At 40.7% G+C, this 24,796-nt stretch overlaps 1 protein-coding gene across 1 annotated transcript; it reads left to right on the forward strand.

The window, feature by feature from the left end:
- Positions 1-5,354: 5,354 nt before the first annotated feature.
- Positions 5,355-24,028, forward strand: LOC138954939 (synaptotagmin-15-like). Its single transcript, XM_070326682.1, has 3 exons — positions 5,355-5,382; positions 5,966-6,148; positions 20,161-24,028. Exons 1-3 carry the CDS (start codon positions 5,355-5,357, stop codon positions 20,283-20,285), a joined length of 336 nt encoding a protein of 111 aa, XP_070182783.1. The 3' UTR covers positions 20,286-24,028.
- Positions 24,029-24,796: the final 768 nt, after the last annotated feature.

The following is a 24,796-nucleotide window of genomic DNA, read 5'->3' on the forward strand; positions in this document are numbered from 1 at the left end:
GAAAAATGCGAGCTTTAGCGAGCTTTTTCATGACCGCGAACTGAGACCATTATTTTTTATAGTCACTGAGACGAGGTGTGTAACCTCTTTATTCCTCCTTTCTTCAGTTATTCAAAGAAAAGAGGAGGTTTTTTGCGAAAGTTTGATCGAATCCTATTCACTCAACCAGTCAACCTGCGCAGGCGATCGATTAATGCGCGGTTGTATAGTTCCGTGCAAATCATTCCATTCTGTTAACACTTCTTGTCAGTTTTCCTATTTTGGACTAAAATCAAGTACACAGATATGCTGTTATTCTGCTGTGGCGGCAAAGGCAGATATTGTGTGTTCTGTATATGTTTTGGTATCTCTTAGGATAATGTTCTTTCGTCAAATGGGACTAGCAGACGAACTTTTGCACCCGTGTTCCAACGTTAAAAACTGTATGAAGTTCAGTTTTCTCGGGAAAATAGTGTATGAAACCGCTTTATGTTGTTTAAATTGATGAGATGTGTGCATTTGGTTGCGTGTGATCTGTTTAAATGAAATATTGTTGAAAACTGACCGTCGGATTGCAGTCTGTTGTCGAAGAAACTGAGTGAAAAGAAATTTGAAAGGGGAACTACTCTTGTCGTTAGACAAAGTATGAGAGTTACTTGCCTTGGGAATTTGCTTGTGATGAACGTTTGTGCACAGCAGACCTAGATTCAGAAAACAACCAAACTCATGGATTTCATATGGAGATTCATGTGTTCAAACCTGTAGTTGTTGATTTAAATGCGGTATGTTTGTATTGTTTGCTCCAGAGATGTATACTTCGTACATTAGAGCGTTCGGAACTTTTCAGTCGCAAAAGTAGTACCGACGCAGAACAGCTTCTCAACCCATTGCGCTATCGAGGATTCAGGCTGTTGCTGGGTCGTTATTTGTTTGGTTGCTGGGTGTTTATCGAAAAATAACTAGCTCTACAAGTTTACAGAGGTAAAGAAGCAGAGGGGGGAATAAATACAAATACAGAATCAGTCAAAATGACGAATATGTAAAACTGCGGAAAAAAAACTGGTCAAGAATATCCGATAATATGACGCCGAAGAGGACTGAAACACAACTACTTGCCCCATATTTCTATATCAGCGAAAGACAAATACATCGAGACAGAGAGAGAGAAAATGCGATCACTTGAGAAGATGGCTGACATTGATTTGCAATGTCCCGGATGAGGCGAGACGTTACATCAGTCAACAGGACGCCAGCTGCTCGCGTTGACTGTCTTGGCTCTCCTGTGATTGTCTCGGTGCTCTTACAACCTTTGCCTTTCTCCTCACTGCACATGTCGCTCTTTTTCCACAAGGAGAAGAGGAATCGAAGATAAGTGAAGGGGGGTGGTGGTGGTGGTGGCGAGTAATAGGGGAGGGGTGGGGAGGTCGATGAAAAGAAGTATTGGTCGAGAAATATATAATGAGGAGGGGGGGGGGATGCAGCAGGGAAGCAAAATGAGATTCTGACCCAATCCCAATCGTGATGTTTCCATTATCATTACAAGATGAAATTGGGGGTAGGTGGGGGGGGATGAGATGTGGGAGCAGTGTTACGATGGTCGAGAGTAAATGTGTGGGGGTTGAGGAGGGGAGGGGGAGGTGAGGTATGACTCTGAATAAGTCTTCATATTATTTAAAGAAGATGAAAAGGAGGGGATATGAGATTTGAGAGAAAAGAGATAATGGTCGAGAGAGTGAAGGTGTGTGTGTGTGTGTGTGTGTGTGTGTGTCGGACGAAGGGTGTGAGGGTTTAAAGGGGTGCAACTGTGGCTCTGACTCAGTCGTCGTGTCATTTTTATATTTAGTCAAGTTTTGACTAATTATTTTAACATCGAGGGGGAATCGAAACGAGGGTATGGTGTATGTGTGTGCGTGTGTGTGTGTGTGTGTGTATGTGTGTAGAGCGATTCAGACTAAACTACTGGACCGATCTTTATGAAATTTTTCTTATTGAAATTGATAACGGGGTGGGTTTTTTTTTTTACGAGAGTCAAGTTATTCTTGTACAAAAAAGTGCAGGGTTAGGAACTTTGGAGACTGTCTATATCTATCTGTTTTTGACAGTAGGTAATTGTATCCCTTGGGCTCTTTCATTAAAACAATCTGCTTTCGACATATTATCGTGTTAAAGAACTCTAAAATATGTTTTCCAAAATCCTGCTATTGAAACAATTCACGGTTAGCAGAATCAATTTACCATGTACCAACCTCGGCTAAGTTAAGCTCAACTATGGTTGGCATGTGTGTTCGCGTGCAGAGGGAGTAGGGCTGTAGGATGACCTACTGTCTTTCTTTCTCAGATACCACCCCCCCCCCCTCTCTCTCTCTCTCTCTTTCTCTCTCTCTCTCTTTCTCTCTCTCTCTCGCTCTCTCTCTCTCTCTCTCTCTCTCTCTCCCTCTATCGCTCTGTCTCCCTCTCTCGCTCTCTCTCTCTCGCTCGCTCTCTCTCTCTCTTTCTTTCTTTCTCTCTCTCTCTCTCTCTCTCTCTCTCTCTCTCTCTCTCTCTCTCTCTCTCTCTCTCTCTCTCTCTCTCTCTCTCTCTCTCTTTCTCCCTCCCGTTGCCAGACTTTGATTCTCCCCGCTGTTGAGCAAAATGGAATATGTCAAGGCTTCTGCGTGCGTTTTCGCCGAACAGCATGGCTGCTCCGCCAATGATAGCATCCGAAAACGCAGTTTGCTCCAGTTTCAGATTTACAGACGACAGCCCACACTATACCTCCCTCTGCTCTCATATGGGATTTTCTGCTTTTGAATTTCGTTAACAGTTGATTAATATTACAAAACCATCAAATGATCTGGGAATAAGATGCCAATAGCTGTACAGGGAATAAATATGTCATATTTATTTGAGAGAAGAGGACAAAGGTTTTGAGAAGATTTGGGAAAGATATTTTATTGAATGGATTTTTTGTATTTCTTATCTGTTTTGCTTAATAAAACCTCAAAGAAGCCATCTAGCGATTGCTGGTTTTTGTGTGGTTTTTGTTTTTAACTGTGTCTCCTTTCTTTGTTTCTTTCTGTTTCTTTCTGTTACTTTTTCGTTATTCATTTTGCTTCCTCTTTCTATTTTCCTTTTTTTTTTATCGTGTTTTTCATCTTTGCGCCATTTTTTTTTACAATCTTTTTCTTTGTCTTCTTCTTCTTCTGAAAACGTACGTGTGCTATTTTCTAATAAGGTCAACCTGCCAAAAGCCCTTTTTTGGCCTCTAAGTAACCGCGATTTCATCTCTCTCTCTCTCTCTCTCTCTCTCTCTCTCTCTCTCTCTCTCTCTCTCTCTCTCTCTCTCTCTCTCTCTCTCTCTCTCTCTCTCTCTCTCTCTCTCTCTCTCTCTTTCGATAATAACTTGTCTTGGTCAACCCACATAGAGCAACTTAGTAAAGTGGTGTCAAAAAAAGTGTACCTCTTATCTAGAATTAAACACTTCCTGAACTGCCACACCAGAAAATTATTCTTCATTGCTCATATTCAATCTGTTATTGATTATGCATCCACTCTATGGGACTCAGCAAGTGAAAATTCCTTAAAACCACTTAGCAGATTACATAAAAGAGCGCTAAAAGTAGTATTACTAAAGCACACTACCCTCACAGAGTTAGACTACATACATTTAGGGATCTTACCTCTAAAGTCAAGACTGCTTTTTAACAAAGGAATCTTTATGCATAAAATTATATCCGAAACTTTACCCCAAACCATTTGTTCAAAGTTCTCTTTGAAGAAGTCACACCACCTTATGAAATTTAACACTCCTCTTCCCAGGATAGACTTATTTAAGTCTAGTCTAGTTTATTCAGGTGGCCGTCTCTGGAACGCTCTTCCGAATGCCTTACGGGAAGCTACCAGCACAGATTCTTTCAAAAACAAATATATATCCCATTTAATGAAAATAGTATATTCTTAATTGTTATGTCCTTTGAGACACAGTCACTCACTTTTGATTTATTGTTTTGTTTATGAAATTATGATGTTCTGCATAATATCCATTGTCTTGCAGAGTTGATGTACTATTGCATAGTATTCTTACTCTAATTGACTTGCAAATGTTTGCTTTGCACCTTGTCATGAACATGTATGTATAAACTACAATGTTTCAGATAATGCACGTATGTACATAAACTTATACTGTTTTACTAATTATGTAAGTATTGTAGTAGTAGTAGTAGTAGTAGTAGTAGATTTATAGTAGATTTAGTCCCTCTTTAGGGCGAGGGCCAGATGCAAAAAAGTATACCAATGCTTATTCTGTTACCCTCGTAAAATAAAGAATTGTCATTGTCATTGTGTCTCTCTCTCTCTCTCTCTCTCTCTCTCTCTCTCTCTCTCTCTCTCTCTCTCTCTCTATCTCTCTCTCACACACCCACACTCTCTCTCTTTCTCTCTCCCACTCTCTCTCTCTCTCACACACTCTCTCTTTCTCTCTCTCACTCTCTCTCTCACTCTCTCTTTCCCCCCCCCCCCTCTCTCTCTCTCTCTCTCTCTCTCTCTCCCCCCCCCCCCCCCCACCACCACGAACGCATACCACAAGATGCTTTATGTGTGAGTGGGTGTCATTAAATTGAACACGAGTCTGTGTGACCTTGAATATGTCATTCTGTCTGATTGTCTGTCTGTCTCTCTGTCCATCTGAGTTAAACTACTCACCCCTGAAACAGTAAGTGTCACTGTCAAAACTAATAGCAGAATAGAAGGTGCCTATCAACAGCATTAGGGAAGGACAAGTCCACGCTCTCTTCACACTAAAGGTGTCACGTAATGTTCACCGGTTGTGACAAGTCAGATGACCCTTGATTCCATCCAGTGACCGCAGTGACACCCCCCTTGAGGCAACTGAATTATACTTAATTTAAGTGCATCAGTGCTCTCTACCACATTAAGGTATTACAGAAAGGTCAGGCCTCACCGATCGGTTTACCATAGAATGGCCGCGGTATCACCAGCCTTTGAGACAACTAAATGATACTTAAAGTGCATAAAGCCTCTCTCCAACCTGAAGGTATTATAGAATGACCAACCCTGACAGGTCAGTTTTGACCTTTGACACTATCTCGTGACCGCTTTGTATCCGACCCCCCTTTCTAGAGGTGGCTAAATGGTACTCATTTCCTGTCTTTGAGCTGGCCTGGTCTGGCCTTGTCTGCACTCTACCATAGCACCCGAAGCCCTTGCGCGTCAATTTCATTATCCAGCAGGACAGCGCAAGGGAAATAATGGGAAAATCTGAGATAAGAGCAGAATACTCCCGGAGGCGCTGGGGCGGGAGAAGGGGATGTGAGGGAGAATGGGGGGGAGGGGGGTGAGGGAGTACAAGTGGGGATGGGGTTTGGGATTAATGAATGATGGCCAGCACAGTGCATGTCGCTATTTGTATGTCCATTCCAATGGGTTCAATTCGGTACTCAGTCATCAACGTTCGGACACAGAATTCGTTTTGTTTAGAACTGTTACTGTTAGTTGCTTTGTTCTTTTGTTCGTTTTGTGTGTGTGTGTGTGTGTGTGTGTGTGTGTGTGTGTGTGTGTGTGTGTGTGTGTGTGTGTGTGCGTGCGTGCGTGCGTGCGTACATGCATGTGTGTGTGCGTGTGTGTGTATATACTTTGTTGGTTGATAGCTTGGCAGGCTGCTTGGCTGAGTCATGGACACATGTGTTCATTAAGGCACAGTTTATCCACACACTATTTCCAAGGCTTAACAACGTTAACAAAATCAGCTCCATAAACACAAACACCTCACATTTAAAGAGCAATTATACAAGCTCAAATAAAAAAAAAATCGTTCAGCAACTTTTATAATTTGATATGAAGTAGGGCCTCAAATATTGTTGAACGTTGACAAATATATTGTTTTCTCATAGTCTAACACCGTTAAACGGACCTCTAAAGTGCGCGTCAGGAACGATAATCTTCTTGATTTACATGCTTAATAACTTCTTGCAATTTCTTCCCGTTGCAGACACGTACGTGAAGGTGTGCCTGATGATCCAGAACAAGGCGGTGAAGACGAAGAAGTCCGAGGTGGGCAAGAAGACCTACAACCCCAGCTTCAACGAGTCATTCACCTTCAAGCTGCCTGTCTCCGGCCTGGATACTGCCAGCGTCAACGTCTCGCTTATGCAGCACCTCAGCGGTCATAAAGGTACGTGTGTCTTGGTTTAAGCTTGTTACACCCCCGGTATAGGGGTGTGTATAGGATTCGCTTGATGTGTTTGTTTGTTTGTTTGGGTGTGTGTTTGTGTTCGCATATAGATCTCAAGAATGAACGGACCGATCGTCACCAAACTTGGTGAACAGGTTCTATACATTCCTGAGACGGTCCTTACAAACATTGGGACCAGTCAAACACACGGTTAGGGAGTTATTGGTGGATTAAGATTCTACAAGGACTTATAGAGGGACATATTAATGGTCAAAGGGAAATAACCTTCTCAGTTGGTGGCAGTGAGAATGGTAAGGACGGGGGGTGTTTTTCCTACCTCGGAGGAATTTCTTGTTTTATTTACTTTTCGCTGTATACAATCATTTCACAAAAAGACAAACATACAGTTCTAACGATAAGAAGCAAAAATGCGTATGGACACATGCTATACTATCCAAACAAATATCCTCCAGACCCCTTATCCGTCGGTATGTGTGTCTTGGGGAGCACAATATCCAAACAATAACCCCCAGGTCACTTATTCATCAATATGTGTGTCTTCGGGAGCACACTATCTAAACAATACGTACCACCAAGACAGCTATGATCCATCAATATGTGTGTCATTAGGTAGCACAATATCTGAACAATACGTACCACCAAGACAGCTATGATCCATCAATATGTGTGTCTTCGGGAGAACACTATCTAAACAATACGTACCGCCAAGACAGCTATGATCCCTCAATATGTGTGTCTTTAGGTAGCACAATATCCGAACAGTACGTACCATCCAGGCCACTAATCCTGGACTGATGATGTCATTTGTATGGAGTCGACGCACGTGCGAGGATATGTATGTGTGGGAGGGGGGGGGGGGGGCGCGGGAGATGGAAGCTTACTGTATGTTATGTAATGTATATATTGTGTGTGATACGTGGAAATGTGATACTATTTATTTGCATGTATGATACAGGCACAAATGTGATAATTTTAGGCTTATACTAGTGATTACTGTGTGTGATACATGAAATGTGATATGAATGCTGTTTTTATATGTTATACTCTTACTTTCTCCCAAGCGCAAGACAAATTCTTCTATGAAAATTGAAGCCAATAAAATTTGAGTTGAGTTGAGTTGAGTTGAATCCATCGATATGTGAGTCTTCGGGAGCACAATATTCAAGCAATATGCTTCAGGCCAATAATCCATCAAAGTGGCATACCACCACACAGCCCCCATATTCAAATACCCCAACAACATCTTAAGGCAACACCGCAACACGGTGGTCTAGTGGTAAGGCGTCCGCCCAGTGAGCGGGAGGTCGTGGATTCGAACCCCGGCCGGGTCATACCTAAGACTTTAAAATTGGCAATCTAGTGGCTGCTCCGCCTGGCGTCTGGCATTATGGAGTTAGTGCTAGGACTGGTTGGTCCGATGTCAGAATAATGTGACTGGGTGAGACATGAAGCCTGTGCTGCGACTTCTGTCTTGTGTGTGGTGCACGTTAAATGTCAAAGCAGTACCGCCCTGATATGGCCCTTCGTGGTCGGCTGGGCGTTCAGCAAACAAACAAACAAAAAACAAAAAATCTTAAGGCTGTCCTTAATAGGTGTTTTGTTGCCGAAAATTCAGTTTGTTTGTTTGTTTGCTGAACGCCCAGCCGACCACGGAGGGCCATATCAGGGCGGTGAAAATTCAGTTTGTTTGTTTGTTTGCTGAACGCCCAGCCGACCACGGAGGGCCATATCAGGGCGGTGAAAATTCAGTTTGTTTGTTTGTTTGCTGAACGCCCAGCCGACCACGGAGGGCCATATCAGGGCGGTGAAAATTCAATGCAACCAGCTTCGTGAAGTAGACTTCGTGAAGTCGACTACGCCCAATTAAGTATAAGAACAATCAAAACACACGACATAACTATTGTCAGCTTCTTCCTCCTCTTCGTTCATGGGCTGAAACTTGTAGAGCTGGCTGAGAAGACCAACACGGAGTCAATAAATCCTTCACTTTCAAGTAACCCGGGGGAGGTGTACATAAACAAGAAATTCCTCCGAGGTAGGAAAAACACCCCCGTCCTTACCATTCTCACTGCCACCAACTGAGAAGGTTATTTCCCTTTGACCATTAATGTGTCCCTCTATAAGTCCTTGTAGAATCTTAATCCACCAATAACTCCCTAACCGTGTGTTTGACTGGTCCCAATTTTTGTAAGGACCGTCTCAGGAATGTATAGAACCTGTTCACCAAGTTTGGTGACGATCGGTCCGTTCATTCTTGAGATCTATATGCGAACACAAACACACAAACACACAAACAAACAAACAAACACATCGACCGAATCCTATACACACCCCTATACCGGGGGTGTAATAATGTGAATAGAAGCGTGACAAACAGGGAAGTTTTAGGGGTGGTTTGGTGGTAGGTCTTTACCTTCAAGTAACCCTTCTCTAGTCAGTGTAAGCGGCTCCGCTCGCTTATGCAGCATTTTAGCGGTTATAAAAGGGAGGGGGGTATGTGTGTGTGTGTGTGTGTGTGTGTGTGTGTGTGTGCGTGCGAACGTGCGTGTGTGTGTGTGTGTATGTGTGTGTGTGTGTGTGTGTCGGCGTGCGAACGTGTGTGTTTGTGCGTGTGTGTGTGTGTGTGTGTGTGTGTGTGTGTTGGTGCTTGTGTGTGTGTGTGTGTGTGTGTGTGTGTGTGTGTGTGTGTGTGTGCTTGTGTGTGTTTGTTGGGGAAAGAAAGTTCAGGGGGAGAGGAGAGTGGAGGGAGGGAGCATTTAGCTGAGAAAACCGACATCCTCCAGTTTCAGCTTGCCTCCCTCTGGTCCGGACACAGGCTGAGGAGGCTTTGCTTCCGAGTTCTCAGTCATTATTCAGACACGGTTGATCTTATTTGTTCTTACGGTGATCCTATTAGTTGTATAATCAGATCTTTAAATAAAAAGTCAAAAGAAATGCACGAGGGTCGGGCAAAAACTGTATTGAATTTAAAGCGGATTTTAACCATTTTTTTTATTTATAATTTTCCTTTTTTTAATTTTTTACTCTCTCAAGCTTATTGCCACGGCTTTTAGAGTGTCGTCCATAATTGATTGTTGGCAAAGGCTGTAAGGGTTTGGGAGAAAGGGAGAGACGAAACGTGAAAGAAAAAAGAAATCAGCGTTCGTTCTTTGATCACGTGCTTGCGTGACACTGTCAAATGAATGGAGGACTTCCGTGACGTCCCCTTTTCTTTATAACTGAGACTCGTCGTCTGTCGTGTTTCCTTGCGAAGGTCTCGGCTTTCACAATTAAAACGTCGGCATAGTGCGTTTGCCAACTCTTACTCAAGCTATAAAATCCCCACAGTTATTTCCGGAAATCGTCTATTGAAACGTCGGCATAGTGCGTTTCACAAGCAGTGGACATTGAAATGCTGTCAATTGATACGTCCGTGTTAAACAGTTCCCAAGCAGGGAACAGTAAAATTCTAGATTTGCGGTCGTTAAAATGTCCATGCAGTCCGTTTCCGAAGAAGTGGAAACTGTGACATTTTGGATTTGCGATCGCTCTATATCTATTGTTTTTGATTTTCAGTTATCGTAAGAGAAAAAGTTAATGCAGACAAAGAGTGCTAAGAAGTATTGGGTCACATGTATTTTGACTTGAACAGTCGGTAAAGTTTACCCGTCAAACGCTGAAGAAGAAGAAGAAGATGAAGAAGAAGAAGAAGAAGAAGTTAAAGTTGACTTTTCTGGAACAAAAGATATGCCTTGTTTCTTCCTTTTCAGAACCTCAATGAAGGCTATTGCCATTCAAATAAGAAACAAGTACATGTTACACCATAGGATGCATTTGTGTGCCCGTTGTTATCAAAAAAGTTCCTTGGGTCGGACAATACATTGTCTATATCCTGTGTCCAGCTAAAACGAAAAGCGCAGATAATATACTTTCAATGGCACTAAAAGTTAGTACCAGAGTCCCGGAAAGAATTACCAATAAGGTATTTCAGCAGTACAATGTTAATATAAAAATTTATGTTCAAACAGCACTGTTAGGATACATGAAAACACCTGGTATGTCAAACCATTTAGTAAATTATATCAATGTACTTATTATTGTGGCAAAAATGTGTGTGGGAAAATTCAAATACGGGAAACCAATAGAAATTGTGTGCATGTTTAATTCAGAGTTAGATTTGCGACACATAATTATAGACTGAGAATAATGGTAATTGTAAAATATTTTAATACAATTGTCCATTATTGGTATTTGTCCATGATAGAGGTGAAAAGATTAGGGCAAAAAAAGTAAATTTAAGTGGTTTTTGTTTTTGTTTTGTTTTTTTCAACCAGCTATTTAGGCTGTTGATTTAAAAATGTAAAGAGAAAAAAAAGGAATCAGCGTTAATTAACCATGTTTTATTGATAGCAAAAATGTGCATTAGCAAAGCTAAGAAAACTAAATCGCATATTCCATTGGAAATTGTATTTCAACAAGAACTTGCGCTACGAAAAGTTTATCCCCATTGTCCTTAGTTAGATTGTTGTTGAATTAAAAAGTAATTTAATGGAAATGTAACCTGTAATGTAAAAGAAAACAAAAGTAAAATTTCATTGAAAAAAAAGACCAATGAAGAAGGATATGCTCACCGCCCAAAAAGAAAGAACAAAAAAGACGAAAGAGGCAAAAAAGATGGGTTGAAGCAGCCTTGCATGCAACTGAGGTCCAAAAAAAAAGAAAAGAAAAAAAAAGAAAAAAAAGTACCAGAGTCCCCGAATAAGCAATTCTCTGAAAGTTGCATACATTTTGTTGTATTGTTCTTCTAAATCCAGAATGTCAAAACCCACAGATCCGGAAACGCACTAACTATCATTAAGTTGTTTTGTTAGTGTGCGGGCTGTTTGTTGTCGTCGTTAGGTCTGGAAGTAATTAATTCATGTGTTCGCCGTTGCCTTTCTGTCCTGTCTTGAACCTTTTGCTGATTAGTAGGAACCGTGTAGACGGTGGTGGTGGTGTATGTGTGTGTGTGTGTGTGTGTGTGTGTGTGTGTGTGTGTTTGTGTGTGTGTTTTTTTGTATGCGTGTGAGTGTGTGTGTGTATGTGTGTGCGTGCGTGCGTGTGTGTGCGTGCGTCAGTGCGTACGTGTGCGTCCGTGCGTATGTGTGCGTGCGTGCGTGTGCAGTGTGTACGTGCGCGTGTGTGTGTGTGCGTGCGTACGTGCGTCTACATCAGTGTTTTGTCCGACGTTTTCATTAGTGTATGTTTACGCGAGCTGCGTGTAAGCGCTCACGACCAATACTTTCAAATGATTTTCATTTCGCTTCATTTACGTCAGCCCTAAACGTCGTCACTCCACCTGATTTCTTCAGAGCTAGATCGCATGTCCAAGAGTCATCTGGTTTACGTGTTTTTTCCTCATCTCCCGTAGAAAGCTTTTTCGAATTGGAAAACGCATTCGCCTAACTAGCGACCTTGAGTGCCGAAGTCGTGAGAATTGTCTTTATAGAAGCTGATGTCTGCAGGCGTTGACGGTGTAGGATCCGGTCCGGTCCCCCCTCTGAAGTAGTCCCCCGGGGGACCAATTCGTGGCAAAAACTGCTCTATAATGGCCCCCCCTTAGACATCCAGCCTCGTTTTTCTTGTTACAATGTTAGTAATGTTACCAGCAATTTCAGAGAAAAGAAAGGAAAGAATCAGAGACTGCCTTCATTTCTTCTTATCAGTATTTATTTATTATTCATTTTATTTCATGTGATTTTTCTGTTGAACGGCATTATAAATCAGATCTATTTTATTTTCTGCAAAATATAGTCAAACAAAGAGATTGCTGTCTGTGCACTACATAATACCGGACGAAGATATAGATTGAAAATGGCTTGAATGCCAAAGAAAAACGAGGCTGGATGTCTAAGGGGGGACCATTATAGAGCAGTGTTTGCCACGAATTGGTCCCCCGGGGGACTACTTCAGAGGGGGGACCGGACCGGATCCTACACCGGGTTTGATAGGTTGATGGTCGTTGTCTGGTTGGATGATTAGTTTGAATGGTTGGTTGTTGGATGGGTGGGGGTGTTGTGGGATTTTAGTAGCCTAACACACTATCTTTCTTTGTTTATTTGGTGTTTAACGTCGTTTTCAACCGTTCAAGGTTATATCGCGACGGGCCTAACACACTATCGACCGTTAGGCCTACTTTCAAGTCAGGTGATATCTGTCTTCGCTGTCAAACTATAGTAAAACGTATTTGCAAGTGCTAAAATGAAGACGTGTTGCCGAAGGGTGTCTTATAATCTGCCTTTTAGTATCTAATATGCTGTTTGTATTTGTTTGCAGCTTCTCTTTCAATACCACTAGTGTAATAGCCTACGTACGTTTTTTTTAAACTGCAAGAAAGAACAAAAATCCGGTTTGTCATATGGCTTAAGGGTGTGTTACATCTGCCGTTCATTGTACGTAATATTATGCTGTTTTGTCATTGTTATCTCTCTCTCTCTCTCTCTCTCTCTCTCTCTCTCTCTCTCTCTCTCTCTCTCTCTCTCTCTCTCTCTCTCTCTCTCCAAATACCTCTTAAGGCTTCGTCAATATGGTGTCTGACAGGGTGACCTTTAAATGACCTTTTTCCTTTGTTTTCTCCACGGATGGAAATGTCACTGTTGATTTTTAAATCGGTTGACGGCTGGCTGAAGTGTTAGTTAAAATTTGGTTTTAAGCACAATACCGATGCAACAAAAATGTCAGATGTCAAAATTGGCATTGCTTTTTGCTAAATGTGTCGTCTACCAGCTTATGATAGTTATGATCACAGGAGCTTGTATCAAAGGGCCGGTCGATTATTATTTACTCCTTCATCCTTACTGTATCCTTACTACTACTATGTAGTGAATAGTAGTATCATGGATACAGAAAGGATACAAGCTCCTGTGGTTATAACGTTATGATACGAGAAACAGTGAACAGTTTTTGAGTCACTTGAGAAAAAGTGACTCTATGTAATCGGTCAGTGTTAGTCTGTCCGGCCGGCCGTCCGGCCGGCCGTCCGTAGACACCACCTTAACGTTGGACTTTTCTCGGAAACTATCAAAGCGATCGGGCTCATATTTTGTTTAGTCGTGACCTCCAATGACCTCTACACTTTAACGATGGTTTCGTTGACCTTTGACCTTTTTCAAGGTCACAGGTCAGCGTCAAAGGAAAAATTAGACATTTTATATCTTTGACAAAGTTCATCGGATGTGATTGAAACTTTGTAGGATTATTCTTTACATCAAAGTATTTACATCTGTAGCCTTTTACGAACGTTATCAGAAAAACAAGGGAGATAACTAGCGAGAATTTTGTTCTCTGTGGTACAGAGAGGCTGTCGCCGAGCCAATGTTTATCTTGGTGGGGAGGGGCTGGTCAGGGATTTGGATATAGACAAATCTTCTCCCCGTGAGCCATCTTGTTAGTCCCCCCCTCTCATCCCTGTCCTTTTCCATCATTAGTTTGGATTGAGGTTTACACCCCATCTGGACCACTTTCTTTTCGATCTCATCGTTGCTGTAACTGATGGGGATGTTGCCGATAATGAGTTTGGTGGTCTTAACTTCCTCGTCACCGTCTGCGGATCGTACGATAAAGGGATTTTTGTCAAAAGGGGAGACGGTAAGACCTCGTAGTTGAATACCTTTCAACAGAAGCTCGATGCGAGCTTGATTGTTTTTTGAGTATACGCGCCATAGACCCCCAATGCGTTGGGCGCCTATGACCGTACCATAACCGCAAGTTTTTTTCACCCGCTGCACATAATTCGCGCACTGAGAACTGTGAGTCAGAGTCCTGCACGGCGGGCAGGTTTTTACAAGGTATAAACACTGGGGGTGTACCCCTGTCTTGGTTCTGTGACGCCGGAGAGCCGGTCGCCATGGTTGAAGCACAACACGCGTAGAACACAGAGCAATTCAAATAAAATCAACTCACGTACAGTTTGTAGAGAAGATGAAGATGAAGAAACACCAGCAACAATAGGCCCACAACAGGCACACATACACACACACACACACACAAATACCACCGGAGACAAACCACAGCACTTCGGACGAAATTCTCTCCAGAACACACCACTTGTTCTCGATGCCTCGTCAAGGGGCATTACGCTTCCTCGTGCACCGAGGAAGTTGTCTGCAAGACCTGCCGTCGTACCGGCCACAAGAGTGGCCACCCCTCCTGCTCCCTCCTACGTGACGTCAGGGAGGCTCAGGCACCTGCGTCGGAGCAGCTCCCCGCGGAAGTGTCCCCGTCTGAAGACTCCGCTGAAGACGGTGCCAGCGCGGCAGCGACCCAGTTCTCTACCCCTGAAACACCATCGTCTCGTCCCGCGCGTGCAATCAAGCAGTCGAAACTTGCCTTTCACAGGTCCCAGTCCTGCCCGAGAGAAAAGCGCCCGCTTAGCTCCCCTGTGGACAACGATGCAGCCAAGGCTGCTAGACGGGATGACCTACCCCTTGGCCCGACTACATCATCTCTCGAGGAGCAGTGTGACGTTGCAGCCGAGATCACCTAGCCCCTGGCTGGCGCCAACTGGACGGATTTTGGAGGAAACGACCTGGCTACGCTCTATGGACTCTGATTTTTGAATACGACTCGACTGAAATCAATGTTGATATGTCATCATGGATGATTTAAAGATAACAAGTATTAATATTCATGGACTGAGAAATACGACAAAGAGGAAGACTTTTTTTCGATATTTAAAGAAACTATCGTACGATATCATTTGTGTGCAGGAATCATATGTACATGAAACCGATATTACAGTTTGGGAAAAAGAATGGGGAGGTCAAATGTTTTATTGTTGTGGTACAAAACACAGTATGGGACAAATCATTTTTATTAAAAAGAGTTTTCAGTATCCTGTGACGTGTATTTATCGAAATAGCAGGATTTTGACGGTACGAATTTCTCTGCAGAATGAGGACGTTTGTATCTCGAATGTATATGCTCCAACGATTGGTAAAGAAAAATATCTTTTTTTTGAAAAGTTGGAAAAGCACATTCAGTCGCTGAATATGTTGAACTACATAGTGTGTGGAGATTTTAACTGCGTAATTGATAATGAAGAAGACATTATTAGTGGAGAAAAACATAATGTGGGGGATGTTAATCGCTTTAAAAAGTTCTTGGAAAATAGTGAGTTAAATGATATGTGGAGGTTATTCTGGCCACAGGAAAGGGAATTTACGTGGTCAAGAAAAAATCCTTTCATTGCTCGCAGATTGGATTACATTTTTGTTTCCGACTCTGTGCTTAATAATATTAGAGACTGTAATATATGTTCCGTTGCACAATCCGACCATAGGTCGGTTAACATAACATATAAATTATGTTCATTTCAGCGTGGTCCATCATATTGGAAATTTAATGATAGTTTGTTAAAGGATCATATCTTTGTTGATGAATTGAATTTGATGTTGGAAGAATTTGAGATACAAGATGAAATAAGGGAGGATCACGTAAAATGGGACTTGTGTAAGATTAAAATAAGAGAATTTTGTATTCGGTACAGTAAAGAAAAAAATAGATGTAAGTTTAATAGACATGGGGAATTGTTGGAAAATTTGAATAGGATTGACAAAGCCCTTGTTTTAGATCAAGATAATAACGAATTGTTGATGGAAAAAGATAAAGTAAAAGCTGAACTGGAAATTTATTCAATACAGGAAGCTAAGGGAGCCCAAACTAGGTCCCGAATTAAATTTATTGAAGAAGGAGAAAAAAATACAAAGTATTTTCTCAATATGGAAAAAACACACTCGAACGCGAAAATTATGGATTGTCTTGCTAAAGCAGATGGTCAGGTGATAACAAATCAGGATGATATTTTGACTGAACAAGTCCAGTTTTTTAGAAGGAGACACGAAAAAAATATTGAGTTTGATGAAAATTTGGTTGAACAGTTTTTGGATGGTGTTGAAGTTCCTCAATTAACAGAACAGCAGAAGACTGGAATTGATAGTCCGATCACTTTAACAGAATTGTCGACATCCTTAAAAAATATGAAAAACGGTTCCTCCCCTGGATGTGATGGTATTACAACCTCCTTTATGAAGTTCTTCTGGTGTAAAATAAAACACATGGTATTGAATTCCTTTCATGCATCTTTTTTAAAGGGAGAATTAACCGTCACACAAAAACGGGCAATAATGATATTAATTCATAAGGGTAAACAATTACCAAGGGACGACCTTAATAATTGGCGACCGATTTCACTATTAAACACTGATTATAAAATATTGGCGAAGACTCTTTCAGTTCGCCTATCTAAAGTTATTTTAGATATTATTGGTGAAGATCAGTATGGTTTTTTGAAGGGTCGAACCATTAGTTCAGCGATCCGGCAAATAGACGATTTAGTATCGTATGTAAACGAATATAATAAACCTGGGTTCCTTGTAGCACTGGACTATAAAGCTGCTTTCGACACGATTTCCAAAGAGTATATTGTGTATGCATTTAAACGATTTAATTTTGGTGCCGTCTTTGTAAGATGGGTAGAGATTCTATTGTATAAATCGGAAAGTTGTATCAATTTTATGGGCTGGTTATCGGAATGTATTGAATTGAACGCAGGTATCAGACAGGGCTGTTCTTTTTCACCGATGGCCTTCATCCTTGCATTAGAATTGTTGGCCTTGAAAATTCGAAATGATGGTTCAATTAAGGGTCTGCCTCTGCCAAAAGAAACTAATGATAATTATGATATGTTCTTTAAGATATTATTATATGCTGATGATGTGACCCTATTTCTGAACGATATGGATGAGTTAAAAAACGCATTAACCCTTGTAACCTATTTTTCCAAATTCTCTGGTTTGGCAATGAATAGACAAAAAACTGAAATCATGGCCTTGGGCAGTAATAAATATGGTAATGAAAATGAGTGCGGGTTAAGGTGGACTACAAAAGTGAAGATTTTGGGAATTTATTTCAGTAGCTCCTCATCGGTCTCTGAGATTGAAGAAAATTGGACAAGCCGTATTGAAAATATACGACGCAACATTGTAAAATGGTTTAAACGAAATTGTAGTATCATGGGGAAAATATGCATTGTGAAATCTCTTTTGTTATCGCAGATTATTTATCCGTTGCAAGCACTGGTAATACCCGAAAAGGTATTGACTGAGATAAATACTATGTTTTACAGATTTATTTGGAAAAAACGATTTTCAAACACTAAGGCATTTGAGAAAGTTAAAAGAAAAGTGATGTGTCAAGAGTTTCCTGATGGGGGTTTAAAAATGATTGATGTCATTGATATGCAGTCCTCTTGTTTGTTGTCCTGGGCGGCAAATTTATTGAACGAAAAGCAGGAAAGTTGGAAACAAATACCGATACATATGTTTTCGAAGCTTGGTGAAAGGTTGTGTTGCTTCCAATCTAACACCACGGTAAAAAATTTTAAAGGATTGGGATTAATTAAAAATGTATTTTGGAAACAAGTTTTAATTTGTTGGTTGAAAAATAAGGACATGATTCAGAGAGCAGTAGGTGGAGACATGTTATTAAGAGATACGTGTTTATGGAACAGCAAGGATATAATCTATTGCGGCCAAACCCTGTTTTTTAGCGACTGGATTAAAGCAGGCGTTTGTCGAGTAAAGGATGTATATGTTGGTAATGAGATTGTGCCCTTTAATATTATGCAGCAGAAGGTTGGATGTAAGCCCACAAGATTCTTTGAATATAGGGTGATTTGTACAGCAGTTAAAGCAGCAACACTACGCTCTGCAAATGGAAATGTATGTGGATTCAACGATTTAAAGAACCTGAGTAAGCCTTGTCAATTTCGCAAATTAATTATAAAGGAAAAATATGTGGAGCCGGTTGTAGTTAAATTTTGGGAACATAAATTTGATTTCAGGCCGGGAAAAGAGCAATGGTTAATAGTAAACAAAGTAACCACAGAAACAAGATTGCGAATGTTGCACTGGAAAATATTGCACAATATTTACCCCACAAATATTTTATTGTATAAAATAGGCATTTCCGTGAGTAATTGCTGTACTCACTGTGAGAACGAAATTGATTATATTGAACATTTTTTTTACTTTTGCCCGAAAATTATGTCCATTTGGAAATGCGTTGAAGATAAAGTGAATTGTAAATATAATATGATCATTAAAATTACCGTAAAGGAAGTTTTTTTGGGCGTATTTGAAAATTCACAAAGTTCCAAGGCACTAATAAGTTATGTGAATTATTTGATTGTGATAGCCAAAATGTGTGTTGGTATTTATAGATATGGCTCCCCTCTGGATATTGTATGCATTTTTGAGAGGGAATTGTTATATAGAAAAGTTGCTTAAAATACATTTAGATATAGTAATGTTAATGTTATAGTAAAAACATTACTCAAAAAAAAAAAATTAAAAAAAAAAAAATCAATGAAGAAGGATGCTCCCCGCCAACAACAACAAAAAAAAAAAAAAAAAAAAAAAAAGGCAAAAAAGAAAGGGTTGAAGCAGCCTGCATGCAACTGAGATTTAAAAAAAAAAAAAAAAAAAAAAAAAAAAAAAAAAAAAAAAAAAAAAAAAAAAAAAAGGGAGATAACTAGCCTTTTCTGTTCGGCAACACACAACTTAACGTTGGGCTTTTCTCGGAAACTATAAAAGTGACCGGGCTCAAATTTTATGTGAACGTGACTCATTGTGTTGTGAATAGCAATTTCTTCCTGTCCATCTGATGCCTCACATAATATTCAGAACTGCGAAAGTGACTCGATCGAGCGTTTGCTCTTCTTGTTTAATGTTGGTGTTGTAGCCCCACACATCTGTGCAGTGACTGAAACAGCAGTGACCTTTTGGCCGATTTATTTCTCTAATGCGTGTGTGTGTGTGTGTGTGTGTGTGTGTGTGTGTGTGTGTGTGTGTGTGTGTGTGTGTGTGTGTGTCTGTGTGTGTGTGACCTTTAGGCCGATCTTTTTCTTAAATGCCAAATGAATAGAGAACTGAAATTAGTTGCTTTTCTTAGAGTGTGTTTGTGAGTGTGTGTTCGTGAATGTGGGTGCGTGGGTGCGTGAGGCGTGTGTGTATGTGAGTGTGTGTGTGTGTGTGTGTGTGTGTGTGTGTGTGTGTGTGTGTGTGTGTGTGTGTGTGTGTATCTGCGAGTAAGAGTGTGGGCGTGCGTGCGGGTATGTTTATGCGTGCGTGTGTGCGTCTGTGTGTGTTTATACCTGTGACAGTGTTTCAGGTTTTACTTAAATGTCCCTAATGCAGTGTATGAACAGATATAAAGCTGAACAAGTGAAGGTTTACCTTATGTTTTACTGCGCACCTGTGCGGCAACTTTTGCCCTACAAACAAAGAGCACGTGCCTTTTCTCTTTTTTCTTTTCTTGAAACTAATGTGGATATTTTGGTGACATTTTGGAAATGTCACGGCTGCATTGTGCAATATTATTTCTTTGTAAAAAAAAGAAGTTTTTTTTGTTGCGCTCAGGTCGCGAATTTTGCCTTCCTTGCTTGTTATTGAAAAGAAAAAGAAGTAAATGATAGGGACAAATTGTATAGCAAGCGATACGAATACAAGATCTTCATATTGAGAACTGGATTTGTTTGGACAGAAACGAAAGCTCTTGTCCTTCATATAAATGCCTCTCGTGTTGTTTTGGTAGTTTTTTTCTGCTGTATTACAAGAGGCATTTTCATTGTATGTTTGCCACTGCTGTCATAGGTCAAACCTTTTACGTGTTTGTTGCAGACTAAACGATTGGTCAGGTGTATGTCCTGAGTGTTTGAAACGCACACACCATTAATTTTGATTTATTCTATCGTGTTTGTTGAAGACAAAGTAATTGGTCCTATCTGAATTACGTTATTTTGGTTAGAATGTATATTTGATTTTAAAAAATATGGTTTAATTCAAAGGTAATATGTAAAGCGCGGAGAGCATAGTTTACTGTGGTTCGCGCTTGATAAGCTGTCCTTATTATTAATTACGTGTTTGCCAAAGATTTAAATAATTTGTCAATTTGTTTGTCTCTGTTTGTTACAGACAAGCTACTTGGCCGGATCGTGCTGGGTTCCTTCATGTTCGCGCGCGGCAAGGAACTGGACCACTGGAACGAGATGATAGCCAATCAGCGCGACCAGGTTCAACAGTGGCACGTGCTCTCCTAGTCACAGTCACGTGAGGCCAGCGCTGTAGCAGGTCACAGGTCATGACCTCGCCTTATACCAATCCTTGTTATGGACACGGACATTATTCTTCAGGTTGAGCTGCGCTCTGAACAGTTTGCCTTTATTTCGATGCTTTGTCGCGTTGGAAATATGATTTCTAGTAAGCGGCAACGGCTGTATTGTTTTGGCGGATGTCCAACCCGGTTTCCCAAACTGTCGGTTGGAACTAAGCAGTTCTGCTCTCAAACCCGGCGTGGGAAAGGATGCGGGGTGCCTTGACTCAGTAGCATAACATAGGGTAGCGTCCCGGGTAAATGACCTACAAGTTCCCATCCCCCCTCATTAGCTACTTCTAATGAACGCACTTCTGGTAGCGTCTATAACCGATTCAGGCACGTTACAAATCTATCTACGCGTCCCAAGAGTGCTTACAAACATGAAGAATATTGCAGATTTGACTTGTTGTCTCGCGGTCTTCAGCTAAAGAAATTGAAGTGCAGTTTTACCTGACTTGCACACGGAAAGACCTTTTTTTTAAGCACAGGTGCGCTATAATGGAAAGGGGGGTCGCGTTTGAGAGAAGAATTGTAATCGTTGGGATGTGTACGAGAGCCAAACAGGTGTCGGTGTTAGATCGTCGCCCTCGCGATGCCACAGCTGAGTTACTGTGCTTGGAACTGATGTCAAATGATCATGAATGCTACCCTGTGCTTTTGGACAGCTGCAGTGAATAATTGTACCGTGCATGACCATACGTGGCATTATATAGATATTGTGATTGTGATTGAGTTACCTTGCTAATAAACTGTAGACATTATTTTCTCCATGCTTAAGCCGCGGTCATGTATTGAGCCCGAAGTGGACTTAGCAAAGATTTCGCGAAGTCTTTTTTTTACAAAACCTCAGTGCTAATGCTCCGTGCGCCCAGCTTCGCAAAGTATATTTAGCATAGTCGCCTTCGATTAGTTAATTTGAGGCTTAACGCTGTCAACGTTTGCCGTGGCGTTGAACTGTAAAAGCGCTATGGGCAGTGTTTTAAAGGTACAGCCGTACCAAACTTCCTGACATGTTCACCTCCGAAATCGATTCAACAACAACATTCCTACTTTGCCCAGGAAGCAGGTAGGCTGTGGATATTTGGCATGTTTCCAATTGACAAGATATTGTGCTTATTCCACGTGACAGCCTATCCAGATCTGAGGTAGTGAGCGTGGTCGCTTACACAAAGTTTATGCTTACCTTGTAACGTGTAGAATAGTCTGTTGCTTCTGTTACGCTGGACCCTCGGGACTAGAATTGTTCAAGTGTTTATCTGTCAGATAATAAAATACCTGCCCAATCATGTTGGTGGAAGTCTTGATTTGGCCATGAAGTTTAGCACTGTAAAAGACTTGCTGTCCTTAATTTCGTTCTCATGTTATGGTACAACTCACAAATATTAGCCTAAAAATGTCAGCTTTGTGTTGTAAACTGATTTGAAGAAGTTTGTATTTTTCTCCGTTGGGATGTTGATCTCGTAAAAAGTTTGATTTTCTTCGTAAGGGTTATTCATCCATTTCGAAAAGTGAGTATTTATATGTCGCGAAACTAATCTCAAAGACACAAATCTCTCTCAGTGGTTTGCTTTTTTAACTAAGCGTAAACCATTTTGTGTTGTTTGTTTTGTAAAGGCATTCATCTAAAACATAAACGAGTCTTTTGTTTTGTTGATGTTGGCCTATACCCTTTCACATGCAGCATCTAAACCCTCATGACAAAGCAGTGCAGGCTATGTGATCTTAATTGATTTTGTTTTGAAGTTACGTGGGCACAGTTTTTATTTTAAATGTTAGTGAATTCCCTAAGTTTACGACGACAGAAAGGGATTTATTGGATCTCATTTTATCTTCGTTTTTTTTCAAGTGAGACATAAATAAGAGTCTAAGATTTAGAAGAAATAAAATATACATACGTGCTGTATTTCCACGTACATTTTAACAACAGAATATAAAGTATACAATCAATTTAAGTCACAACAACTTTTTGTTCCACGAAAAACTCAACTTTCCAGGCTTTGTTGTATTGCTGTTTTTTGTGTATTTTTCGATCCTGGACGATTTTTGAATTTCCCAAATTGTCAACATGAGACTCAGTCTTTAAAGGATAAGTTTTCCTTCTAAGTGTGATTGTGCGTGCATGGGCAAAGGAATTCTTCAAATTGGTCTTCAATCGTAATAAGCTGTGCTGTTAGCTTAGATATGTTTTGTCGCTTAACTTACGATTGCAATTACATGGTCAACATGTTGGTGAGCGTGCCACTGTATTATTTTGTCGTGAAAAATATTAATGAGTGTATGAATGTCTCTGAATGTCCATTTTCATTCAACTTGTATTGAAAACGTCAAAAATGCTGATAAACGTTTTTTCATATACACGCAGACGTGCGCGCGCGCACACACACATACACATACACATACACATACACATACACACACACACACACACACACACACACACACACACACACACACACACACACAGGTACTCTAAGGCTTCGTGCTAATGTACAGTTGCAAATGCTTTGTTTGTGTGATTTGTTAGGTTATACTTACAACTTTTCTAGAAGTATAAAACTGCCAACATTCATTCGCGCACGCCTTTATGTTGAAATTGATTGACGGCAGATTCACAATGTAACGAGGGCAAAACTTATTCACGTACTATATCAATGTTCGACTAGTGATTTGTGTACGCACCCCTAGTCTCAATTACCTTGTAAACTGATGTTCGTTTTGTAAAAACTTGCCACGATGTTCTGGCAATGGAAGAGTTGGAAACATCGGGAAACTGCTTCTACATTCAAGCTCGAACCAGTTCATGGCTGTTATCATTGTGGTTTGGTTGTTTAATTCCTGTACAGTACATTGGAAGCGAAACAATAATCTGTAGCTGATGATTTTTGCGATTGAAGTAGTTCTGTTGAAATGTTATTAGCTTGTCTGATCCATCCATACAATTTGTTCCCATTCATAAACACCAGACCGTACGTACATTCCATTGTCCATCCTCTTGCTCGCAGTTAAAGTTTTTTTTTTAGTTTTTGGGTTTTCTTTATGACAGGCACCAAGATCATATAATACATTTACCGACGCAAGAACAATTCCGCACAAAAAAACATACGAAGTCAAAACTTGACTAAATGTAACAAAAAAGACACACAGACACATTCTGACGTATGAACAGACGGGCGGACAGACAGACAGACACAACCACACGCAGAAACAAATACTCATATATACAGGTACAAACATATACAGAGACACAGACAAACAAACCGAGGCAAACGCATGTACGCATGTACGCACACACGTATACACACACACACACACACACACACACACACACACACACACACACGCACGCACGCACGCACACACACGCACGCACGCACACACACACACACACACACACACACACACACACACACTTTATATCTCTTTTGTTTAACAAGTCACTTTGGTCAAATATTCTTTCGTTTTCCACAGACATGTTGCACAAACACGCAACGGTATAGAAAGGATGATGGTGAGCATAAGCACACTTTGTTTTTGTTTGTAAATATATGTTTCTAATGTACCCCATGGTGAGTCAATTTCTTGTTGTGTTCTCATTATATCTTGTGAATGGAGAGTGAATGTGCGTGTGTGCGCGCGTGTGTATGTGTGTGTGTGTGGGGGGGTGCGTACGTGCGTGCGGGTGTATGTGTGTGTGTGGGATTGCGTGCGTGTGTATGTACATGTGTGTGTGTGTGTGTGTGTGTGTGTGTGTGTGTGTGTGTGTGTGTGTGTGTGTGTGTGTGTGTGTGTCCGCGCAGGCGTGTGTGTATATTTGTGAGTTAGTTTGACAAGTCAGATTTACAGCAAGGTTATGTATGAACGAGCCAAAATTGGTGTTCTTTTGGTTAGTATATTATATTGTATATTTGTCTTGTACATTTTCTGTGCTGTACACTAATCATTATGATTGCTGTAACGTAATACTGATTACTGTTTTGTGAGCAGAATGATTGATCTGTAAATGTGAAATGTACAAAACTGCATCATGGTATTCATTAGTTACTTCCTCTCCCTTATTTGTTGAAAACCATTTACTTCAAAAGTGTTGATTGTTTGGTAGAAGATCAATCATTGTGTGACGAAAAGTGTAGGCCTATTATGTTGTTGACATTCACTCGTTATACGTTCACAAATTCGTAAAGAAGTTTGAAATAATCCCAACTGCACTAATACAACACTTTGAGTTTCTACAATCTTCATTTATGCTTGTAACTGTAATGTGCAAGGTCTGAGAAACAAAGGGACGTAAGCGCTCTAAATGTATTCGACATGTGCAACAAGAGTATTGTGAAAGTTGTTCGGAACCAGCCTCCTGGCGTGCCACACACACATTGTTTCTCGCTTATCATAGCGCTCAGCCTCATTTGATTAAGGATTTTCCGTAGTTTGCAAAACAAAAATACTTTTTTTTAATTT

This window comes from Littorina saxatilis, linkage group LG2 (genome assembly GCF_037325665.1).
Source record: "Littorina saxatilis isolate snail1 linkage group LG2, US_GU_Lsax_2.0, whole genome shotgun sequence".
Taxonomy (NCBI): Eukaryota; Metazoa; Mollusca; class Gastropoda; order Littorinimorpha; family Littorinidae; genus Littorina; species Littorina saxatilis.

What these genes read in the sequence shown, in the direction of transcription:
- LOC138954939 (XM_070326682.1), top strand. Translation starts at nt 5,355, where the DNA reads ATGGCCAGCACAGTGCATGTCGCTATTT. An exon ending in CACAGTGCATGTCGCTATTT is followed by an intron (nt 5,383 to 5,965) that starts GTATGTCCATTC and finishes TTCCCGTTGCAG; the next exon opens with ACACGTACGTGAAGGTGTGC. An exon ending in GCACCTCAGCGGTCATAAAG is followed by an intron (nt 6,149 to 20,160) that starts GTACGTGTGTCT and finishes TGTTTGTTACAG; the next exon opens with ACAAGCTACTTGGCCGGATC.